General features: G+C 39.2%; 1 protein-coding gene across 3 annotated transcripts; it reads left to right on the top strand.

Moving 5' to 3' along the window:
* Window positions 1-1,411: 1,411 nt before the first annotated feature.
* Window positions 1,412-9,041, top strand: LOC135607228 (uncharacterized). 3 transcript variants are annotated; one of them, XM_065098880.1, is made up of 10 exons: window positions 1,448-1,685; window positions 3,337-3,390; window positions 3,468-3,618; window positions 3,703-4,539; window positions 4,620-4,917; window positions 5,996-6,205; window positions 6,410-6,583; window positions 7,671-7,868; window positions 7,976-8,089; window positions 8,541-9,041. In XM_065098880.1, exons 4-10 carry the CDS (start codon window positions 3,737-3,739, stop codon window positions 8,868-8,870), a joined length of 2,127 nt encoding a protein of 708 aa, XP_064954952.1. In that variant the 5' UTR covers window positions 1,448-1,685; window positions 3,337-3,390; window positions 3,468-3,618; window positions 3,703-3,736; the 3' UTR covers window positions 8,871-9,041. The 3 variants fall into 3 exon arrangements, with proteins under 3 accessions (XP_064954951.1, XP_064954952.1, XP_064954953.1); XM_065098881.1 differs by lacking the exon at window positions 1,448-1,685 and adding an exon at window positions 2,076-2,165; XM_065098879.1 differs by lacking the exon at window positions 3,337-3,390 and having other exon boundaries at window positions 1,412-1,685.
* Window positions 9,042-10,609: the final 1,568 nt, after the last annotated feature.

The following is a 10,609-nucleotide window of genomic DNA, read 5'->3' as shown; positions in this document are numbered from 1 at the left end:
GTCCGAAAAGGAAGTTCACATCTTCCAAAATATGGCGGAGAGGGTGAGGTGGGTGGCTGTACAACATCACACCCTCCATCTCGTGCCGAACCTTCTTCTGCTTGCCTTGCGAGTCACTCACCCATCCTCAGCTTGCATCACCCAACTCTATGCGATCTGTACATCTTGCTCTGAATCTACAGTCACTTATCACTGTCCTTACTAGGAAGAAGCTTAATCACGCATCACATGTTGCTGGTTTAGAATATGCTCTTTGGTCTCCTCATCCCATTAGCCGAACAATTATTTTAAGTTTAGTCCCAAAAAAAAAACATCATCTTTGGTTACCGAAGCAAACCTGCTCACAAACTTCATGTAAGACGCATGTAGATCCATCCTCCCAACTCCGTTTGCATATGATCGGTGTATCTTCCACACATCTCATCGAACATAATTGCGGTTTGGGCCACAGCGAAGGACAACCACTGCATCCACGTAAACTCGTTTATCGACTATTTTGGCCTTTCCCTTCGTCGCAACTCCGGTGATGACCGGTTTACACACATTGCATCTCTGTCACATTTGCCCATCAGGAGTTGGAGTACAGTGAGATGGTGACTTGGTTTCTCTTTTCTGTACTGGCCCCCTTCAGGGAATTGCCTCCCCACCTACCACTTCGCATTCTGGCCAGCCAGCCAGCCAGTCAACCTACCACTCTGCATCTCTTTTCTGTATCATCTATCCACTGTCTTGCTTGCCCAGATCTCTACCGCTTGATCGTCAACTCAGTTCTACCATATTTGGCTTGGAAGCTTACAAGGCTACCTCACATTAGCATCACGATCGACCTGACTCCATTAGCACGATTATGAAGCTGAAATCAAAAGAACTTGTTATTGCTAATGTAAATAATTGGTCTGCTGGCACAACCTGGTATTATATTCCACAGGATTTACATCATTTCTCCATATCATACACCTGCAGATGCCTCGATTATTTTGTCATCTACGGACTACGGAACTACAACCGGCGTATGGCTGTCGTGGACCCATCTCCCCCACCTATCACCGGCACGCGTCGGGCGTATAGCTGAATGACTGACGGCAGCGAACCGGGACCTCTCGGTGATCTCCACGCACCGACACCCCGTCTCCCGGTCACCCAAATCACCCCTGAGATATTATTCTCACCCGTCAGTCATTTACCCTATTCTACCACTCGCGTCCCTTAGGGTGCGTCGGTAGTGTGAGCGGTGGGACCCTTTCCATCGCAGGGGCGGCAAAGTGTTCCTCGATCACGAACCACACGACTCCCACGGTGCCACTCACCGAACGTGAGGATTCACAGGAATCGTACGGCGTCCACGTGGCGTGGGACCTTGAGAGCCTCGTTGTGGCATCGGTAATCACACGGCGCGGTGAATTCAACTCCTTCACTTTAAAGCAGCTCCCTCCGCTCTCTCTCACCCTGTGACCGTCAGCCGTAAACCACACACTGAGTGGGACGGTGGGGAGGGGTTAGAGGGAACGCGGTTCTTGCTCGGATCTCAAACCGGCGATTAAATCGAGTTAAAGAACCCCGGTGGATTCCGGCATTTGTGCGAGTTCTAATGGGCGGGAGTATGCCGGTGCTTTGCTTTCTTGTTCTTGGGAGTTAAAGATCAAGAAGAGGAGACGCCATTCGAGGCGAAGGGGCGAAGCTTTTTGGTGAGGATTTCGAGTCTCACTCCCTGCGATCCCTTTTCCCTTCTTCTTCTTCTTCTCTCCTTCTTGTTCGGTTTCCTGTCGTTTACCTTTTGTGTCGGTGTCCTTTTTTCTCACTCCTTGGAGGAATCCGACGAATATCATACCTTTGGTTTTGTTTGCTTCTTCTTGGTACCGCGAGTTGCACCGGATCTTGTTTGATGCGCGATCTGGAATGGCCGGCGTTGGATCTTCTGAGGAGCATTTCTTTAGTCCGTTCGTGATCTTGTCGAGATCCGTACGATCTCGTTTGAGTCGGTTCTGGAATGGTTGGCATCGAAGTTATGATTGATGTTTCTTGCTGATAGAATTCACGGTAGAGAACCCTGGAGCATTCTTGCTTTTGGTTCGATGGTTTGAGTAGCTGTTCAATCTTCGGCGGATCCTTGATTTCCTAAAGTCCGCTCCTGGTTTTGGGCGATCTGTTCGATCTTGCTTGAGCTGGTACTGGAAAGATTAGCATCGGAGTTAAGGCTGATGTTTCTTGCCGATTCCGTTCATGTTAAAGAAGCTTGGAACATTCTTGCTTTTGGTTTTATGGATTGAATTTTTGTTTAGTTTTTGGAGCATTCTTGGTTTTCTAGCCTATCACTCTTTGTTTGGAGCCGTAATATATGTTCAGCCATTAGGATCTCGTGATTCGGCGGCACTTCTAGATCCAATGTGTTCCAGGGACTTGGAATTTGGCGACCACACCAGCGATGGCTAATTATAAATTAGCTCATGTAATTAGTTATCTTTTATCCGTTTCTCCCTGGAGTAAGATGCTGTGAGAAAAAAACGATGTTAAACAGTTTACTTTAATAATTATAAGGATTTCAACCTAACTTTTCAAAGTATAGGATCAAAATACTAAAAATAACTAATTACAGGGGATAATATATAATTAGCGTGTTTGGAATTTTTGTTATACTAAATAGTCTGTTGTACTGTTCGTCATTGATTGTCCATCAGTGACTGTCCGATATCTTGACTCTTGTTCTTTGGTGTTTGAAATGCACGCAAAAGATTGTGAAGCTATCATTTAGTGTTACTTTGTTTAAGATAATTCTCTGCCCTATAAAAATACACATGACAACCTGCTGTTCTTTATGCCTTTATTATCATAGAAGGCTGGAGTATGGAAATATGTGTTTAAAGTTGGAAGTTGCCAAAGAAAACTTATGACAGATTTGATGATAGATGTATAGAATAACTTGGATTTTGCTACCGAGACTGGATAGAGAAAACTATTGTTTGTGAGCCTATATTTATCCTGTTGTTGATTATCAATATTAGCCATATGGCTGGCTTTGATATTTTGAAGATAAACATTTCTTTTTCTTGGGTTCATGGCATGTACAAGCTTTTAGAAATGTTGACCCATATTGTCCTATTGCAACTTGTTCGTGGCCAAAATTTTAAATTTAATATTGCTTAATTTTCCAAGTTAATTTATGTCTACTGCTAAATTTTTTATTACTATGCTACCTGCAAGGTCATCTGCGGATCTTGTCTATCATGTACTTATGATTATAGCATTTGTTCGTTTTAAGTAACTCTTAAAGTCATATTTGTTGAATCAATTAGAATTTTGCCTTCAGTGAATTGCTGAAGAAAATTTTCCATTTTGCAGTTTTATATATTTGCAGATTTTTGATTAATATTATCAGTCAAGAAATAATATCAGGTATGATTACTATCTTTGAGAGTAATAGATAGAAATTTTCATACATCTAATTGCCCTAATTTTTTGGACTGTGTCAGGAATATACATTTGTGAGGCTTGTGAAGAAAAAAGGTTCAAAATTTTCTAGAATTCAGTAGTTTGACTACTGCACAGTGTCCACTTCAAAAAAGGACTTTTGCACGGAAAGAATCGTATCAGATTCAATACAAGGGTCTCCAGATTGTTCAAGTAAGTGCATTGAATGCAGTTTATGTGCTTCTAAACTTTACACGAAAGAAGACACTTTTATATAATTTTAACGATGGTGTACAGGTTTGAAGAGTTGCTATTAATTTGTAATCATAAAATGGGTGCCAAAGAAAATGGGGAGGAAAGAGATGATCGTTTGAGTGATTTGGAAAAAGATGTAAAACATGGCAAGGAAGGTGAATCAGATTATGAGCCTGCGAGGGATTCACTTTCATCTCAAGGAGAGGCACCAACTAATGATGAGAACAGGGTAAAAAGAGCTTCAAGGGTTCCAAAGAAGCTCACAAAAAAGGAACCAGCTGAAAACCGTCCCCGCACGTCACGAGGAGGTGCTAATCATCAAGAACATGCCAGACTGCAATTTAAAACATTGAATACTAGTCAAAAGAAATCTCAAAAACCTAGCAGAGCTGCAGTGTCACCTAAAATCCCTAGCAATAAGAAGTTAGAGAACGCAAATGTTTCTTCCAAACCTTCATCAGAGGTATCCGAAGAAATGGATGATAAAACAATTGAAGAGGTCAAGGAGATTGATGTGCTGGATGAAGCTCCCATCTGTGATCAGAGTAATGGGACAGATGATGAGACGGTTGACACAGAAGAGAATGTCCTTGATGATGACCGGGCAAGTGTATATCAGAAGATGGAGGAGATGGAATCGAGAATCGAAAAACTTGAGGAGGAGCTCAGAGAAGTTGCTGCGCTTGAGATTTCTCTCTATTCTGTCATACCAGAGCATGGAAGTTCAGCACATAAAGTTCACACACCTGCTCGGCGCCTTTCAAGACTGTATATTCATGCTTGCAAATTTTGGACTCAGGATAAGAAAGCCACAGTTGCTAGAAACACTGTATCGGGGCTTGTACTGATCGCAAAATCATGTGGAAATGATGTTTCAAGGTAATGAACTTAGTATATCAAAGAGTTAAGCATGTCTATCTATTTGTGGATTGACTAACGATTTCCTTCTTTTGTACAAGGTTAACATTCTGGTTGTCAAACACGGTTGTCCTCAGAGAGATTATTTGTCAAACATTTGGCAACTTGTCCAATTCTAATGCAACTTTGAGGACAGTGGAGTCAAATGGTGGTGCAAGGAAAACTGATGAGAAACAATCACCACTGAAACGGAAAATCAATTCCGGGATCAAACAAGGGAAAAATTTTGGTTTTATGCAGCTGATAGATGACTGGCAGGATACAAACACATTTACATCTGCATTGGAAAAGATAGAATCTTGGATCTTCTCCCGGATTGTTGAATCAGTATGGTGGCAGGTAAATATTGTTTCTTATTTGAGCCATCGTAGAGTGTCCTTGACATCATGAAGATTAAACTTGGATAGCACTTTCTCAATGTCAAGTTTAGTGAATTTTGAGCACTCATGCAAGCTGTCTAGCAAGCTCATCATATTTTTTGCCAGCATAGTCCAATGTAGGTTCAACATCAATCTTGTCAGTCTAGGTGGATGGATGATATATAATTTTTTTCATAAATCATCCCAAGTTGGTATAAAGATGGTTCTTATGGAGTTCCAAATCAACTTGTCCAGGATTTCATTAAATTCAGGCCAATTGAAATGGTACTGAACATTTGTTTTGCTGATTTTGCCTTGTACTCAATACGTGATTTGTAATGGATAATACATCTTTCTAGAACATGCAACTGAAATAATGGTGACCATGAAAGAACATGTTATATTAGTTATCCTCTTTCTTTATATTGACAATCAGTGAGATAAATATGTTTATAAATACAGAAACCAATAACGTAGTTTGAATCTTTCTAGTGACATCTCTTAAATGATGATTTTATATTGAGTTGCATCATCATTTATCTATGACCTCAGCTGTCTAGCAATCTGTGAAGTGTAATACCTGTCATTCCATGAGCTTGAATTTTGAAGAAATTCACATAATTGTTCTTATAACATCTTAGGATGTTCAGTTTGAAATTACAATATTGATTAAATTGGTCTAGATCAGCTAACTTTAGTTTTTTTTAAAGTATTTATCGTTTTATTGGTTGTAAGCCAAGCTGACTGGTTATCTGTAGTAGCAATAGGAGATGACAGAGTGCTACTTTAATAGCCATCCTGTAGCAGGGTTAACTGAACAAAGATTGTTCAGGTTGAATTTCGTTGGTGATTTTGATCTAACCCTTGATGATGCAATAGCATATGTCGGGTTAAACCTCTTGCTACTGGATTGAGGCTTTCTATCGTATAACAAGAAAATAGCTTAAGAATGGTTCATAGGTTTTTTCTAGCTCTGTTAAAAAAAAGTGATGTCTGCGCGCAGCTTGAGATTGTTTAATATCTTTACCCTTTTGATCTTGTTCTATCTTGTGTTTCAGACACTGACTCCATGCATGCAATCACCTCTGGAGGACATATACAGTCCAAAAAGCTTTGGGAAGTTGTTAGGACCAGCATTGGGTGATCAGCAGCAAGGAAGTTTTTCTATAAACTTGTGGAAAAGTGCTTTCCATGATGCCTTCAGTAGGCTCTGTCCTGTTCGTTCTGGAGGGCATGAGTGTGGCTGCTTGCCTGTATTGGCAAAAAAGGTATCATCAGCCACTCCTGGAAGAATTTGTTTGTCTCTCCCTTTAATTTCAGTCAAGTGTTCTCATTCTTGTTCTTGTTGTGTGACTTTATTTCTTTCTCTTCTGTACAACTCTGTCAATATGTTCTTTTTCTTGTTGCAATGATATGAAACTATCTTCTGCCAAAAGCATTGGAATGTTAATCACTAATCTGCATATGAATAGGTGATGGAGCAGTGTGTATCCAGATTAGATGTTGCCATGTTCAATGCAATTCTGCGAGAATCAGCTCATGAAATTCCAACTGATCCTGTATCTGATCCAATTGTTGATCCAAAAGTTCTGCCAATTCCTGCTGGGGATTTAAGCTTTGGATCTGGTGCACAACTGAAAAATTCCGTACGTAGCTCTACAGCTTCATTTTATCATAAAATTTTGAAAAGCTATTGTTTTGTTTTAGGTGATACTAAAACTGATACAATGAAAAGAAAAAAAAACTGATCAAATCATTCTTTGTAGTTCTTAAATCAAAGTTTACTTTTACCTAATAAACAGTCACAAATCTAACCAGATCTAGAGCCAATAACTCCACAGAAATAAAACCAGGATTGCCTATCTGGACAAGCTCCAGAGAGCAGATTGAGGGACATTACTCTTTCCCTGTGTAAGCTATTGTTTTATTGGCATAATCTCTGATGTATATCTTTTTGACTTTCCTGTGTCATTCATCACTGCAACTGTGCTTCTAATACTTGGTTGAAGCAATAGATGCATAGTTTCCATGGTGGCAGGTATGGCTTTGCTTTTTAAGTTAAAATCTGACAATGCCTTCTACAGAGCAGACTATAGTTTCCTTGAGTTTGATTATAGTTGAAAGGCACCAGAAGTTGGTTCTTCAGCTGCTATCATCCATCCTGAGTTCACTGCTCCATGTTCCATGTGTTCGGACATATCCCTGAACTAAATTCATCGTGTTTCTTTTATTTTTTTATTATATTCCTTCACTTATATAACCATATTCTATAATATCATTAGCATTTGGTGTTTGTATTATTCATCTTCCAGAATAGGCACTGTGGCAACTGTTTTTGTTCCTGCACTGTGGCATCAGATAAATACTACCTGAAAACCAGATTTAGAATATTATATCCTGTCGGTACCTATTTAATATAAATTAGAGCAAGAGTCTGTGTCCAAAGAGTGGTTTGTACCATCAATCTGCCATTTATTTGCTTGAAAATTATGTTGTTTTGGGCCAGACCAGCATTTATAGTATGGAAAAATTTTCAAGCTAGCTTATTACGTGGTTACTCATTTTTCGTATGTGCAGATACAGGCCTTTGCTTAGTTTGATCTTTTTTAAGAAACTGTACTTTTAACTAAAAGTACATGACTAATTCAGGAGATGGTAGTGTTTTCATTTCTTTGTTTTAATACTGTAATTTGTACCATGTGGTCCGAAACTTTGGTTTATACATATCTGCAGATAGGAAACTGGTCTAGATGGTTGACAGATCTATTTGGTATGGATGCTGAGGATTCAGCAAAAGATGACCAGGATGCTGATGCTGATGATAGAAAGGAAGAAATTGCAGAATCAAAATCTTTTCATCTACTTAATCAGTTGAGTGACCTTTTGATGCTCCCAAAGGACATGCTACTGGACAGGGCCGTTAGAAAAGAGGTTAGCCTCTTGGGACATAACATAGGCTTCCTTTCTTCAAATTGTCATTTTCTCATATCTCATAGTCTTTTCTCTGACTTCATGCAACTGGTCTTCAAACATTCCAGGTCTGCCCATCTATTGGTCTGCCTTTGATAATTCGGATTCTCTGCAACTTTACACCTGACGAGTTCTGCCCAGATCCTGTTCCAGGAATTGTGCTGGAGGAACTAAACACTGAGGTATGTGGTGTCTGGATCTTTTTCTCTCTGTGTCGAATTTGTGTGTTTGTCATAAAGCAGGTGAGGATGGTTGAACTTCTTTTTCTAAATGTTGCAAAAAAAAAAAAAAATCACCTTCCCATTAATCATTGCACGAGGGAAAATCTTACTCTTTTTTAAGTTGCCAGTAGCAATTGTTCTTTCTTCCCCTCTTCAGGCAATCCATTTTCACCAAAAAAAAAAAAAAAAAAAACAAAACAAAACAAAACGAAAAAAAAGGGCAGGAGTATTGGAACACCAAATTTGCAATAGAGGTGCAATTAGTAAATTGAACTTGAGAAAATAGAGGTTGACAAAGCGTGCACTGCCTCTATAGAATTACCACAGAAGCACTGAGGGTTGAAAATAAATTAGTAAATAAATTTTTTTGTCCGAGTGCGAATGACTTGCGGTTGGATACATGCATGTGCAGAGCATTTTGGAACGGAGACTGTCAGACAAGGAGCTCATTGGAGGCTTCCCCTCTGCAGCTGCTCCCGTATTATACTCGCCTCCTTTGCCAGCGGAGGTGGCAGAGAAGGTTGCTGATATAGGCCGCCAAGCGGAGTTGGACCGAAGAGCATCCATGGTCCAGAGGAAGGGATATACGAGCGACCAGGATTTGGATGAATTAGATGCACCCCTGGCTTCTATTGTTGACAGAACACCACCGGTTTCCCCATCTCCAACCTCAATCCCTCACCAGCAAAGCTCGCCAGCTAATTCAAGGTACAAACTCCTCCGACAAGTGTGGTGCGTGTAAATATTCCCTCCTCCACCGCCCAATCTGTCCTACAAGTGTCCACAGCGTAGCGTAACATCAGACTTGTCCAAATTTCATGGAAGGCATAACGTTGGTTGATTGTTGATGTGATGTCGTCGGCGACAAAAGTGTTAAAAGTAATGGATTTTCGTCTGATGGGTTATCTTCTGAGTTCGCTTCTACTGTATTTCGTTTGTTAGGAAATGACGCATCAATATCGTACGATTGCGGTAGATTACCCACCAAAAATGTGCAGCCTAGGTTTTTTTTTTTTTTTTTGATTTGTGTTTTGCCTCATTCTTTTGATACCTTTTTCCCGTATATCCCTCTAGTTCAAAACTGTTAACATTTTGATGTTTTTTTCTATAATATATTAGGAACAACACTCAAAAAGTGTAATGGTAATATACTTAAACTAATACTAAATTTATATGTTTTAATCGATTTGTTTGCTTCAATTTAGATGGTAATATCACCTTATGAGCTCCACTGTAATACTGCAAAAAAAAAAAAAAAAGAAAGAAAGAGAGAATCAAACATGCAGGGAGCCAGCCACAACGAGGTCAGCACTTCTACTTTAGTAGTTTTCACCCATAATTTCAACCCACCAGAGGGGTTGGACTAGTAATCCTAAAGCCCAAACATGCTTGCAGCCACTATGCCGAAACACGGACGTCACTGGACACATGCATATCACTCCAACCCATAACTTGAGACTGTATATGCAATTAAAGGTGATTAGCGAAAGAAACTTCAACTTATGACATGAGAGAATGGCAAGCATACATGATTTTCATTTAGGATTTGGGCAGGCGTATTCACAACTTGTATGTCTCATTTCATCTCATATGGATGATAGAACCTTATTCCACCAGTTGTTCAAAATATGAGGTATTGTCTTAGAAGCTTCATCACTAGTATATATAATGAGAAGAGGTAACCTATGAGAATTGAGTTCAACTAGTGCTTTCTTAAATGCAATATGACCACTGTAGCGTGACACAATGAACTTAATGTCAGTAGCAAGTTGTTTTACGACAGTGATGTTAATTTATATAAACTTGGGTTTGCCTGAACCTACTAATAAAGAACTTGACAGAATATTACTGATTATATAATAAATAATGCAAATAATATAGATCGGACTAAACGAATTAGTCAATAAGATTTTAACGATAAACCAAAAATATCTCAAGTTACTTGTGAGAAGAAAGATAATTAAGCCTACAACTCAAGGTTATTTATACACTAGTTCTTCCATGCATCATTTTAAGGTTTATCAAAATTTGTTTGAACCTGAAAGATGGATGATATTTGGTTCATGTGCATATCAAACAGAGGATAACTTACTAAGAAAAAATACAACTTGAGTGAAATAGAAAATAGATCACGGCCTAATATGCAAAGAAGGAACAATTGTATATGGAAATAATAAACAAAAGAGAGAGAGAGAGGGAGAGAGAGAGAGGATTTGTCATCTTGGATAATGAAATCATTAAGGTCTCCAAGAGTCCATTAAATATGGATAACACGAATGTCTATACATTTGATTCTCGCGAGTGACATCCCACCTATCTTTCGAGACCTATTGCTAGCTCTATATCGGTATCAGTTTTGATATATTTATTGCATGCTAAATTTGGAATCAGAGAGCATCTACGGAAATGCACCATGAGTCGAAAATAGGTTAGAAGTTTAATATTTACTTTTGTATACTTTTGAATACATGGTTAAAGTCG

This window comes from Musa acuminata, chromosome BXJ2-3, assembly GCF_036884655.1.
Source record: "Musa acuminata AAA Group cultivar baxijiao chromosome BXJ2-3, Cavendish_Baxijiao_AAA, whole genome shotgun sequence".
Classification (NCBI taxonomy): Eukaryota; Viridiplantae; Streptophyta; class Magnoliopsida; order Zingiberales; family Musaceae; genus Musa; species Musa acuminata.
The sequence above is the reverse complement of the archived record's forward strand: the minus strand, read 5'-3'. Positions and strand labels throughout refer to the sequence as shown.

Bases quoted from the DNA above. Each gene is read 5' to 3' on its own strand.
- LOC135607228 (XM_065098879.1), top strand. From the start codon at position 3,737: ATGGGTGCCAAAGAAAATGGGGAGGAAAGAGATGATCGTTTGAGTGAT. The intron at 4,540-4,619 runs GTAATGAACTTA...CTTTTGTACAAG, and splicing joins TGTGGAAATGATGTTTCAAG to GTTAACATTCTGGTTGTCAA. The intron at 4,918-5,995 runs GTAAATATTGTT...CTTGTGTTTCAG, and splicing joins TTGAATCAGTATGGTGGCAG to ACACTGACTCCATGCATGCA.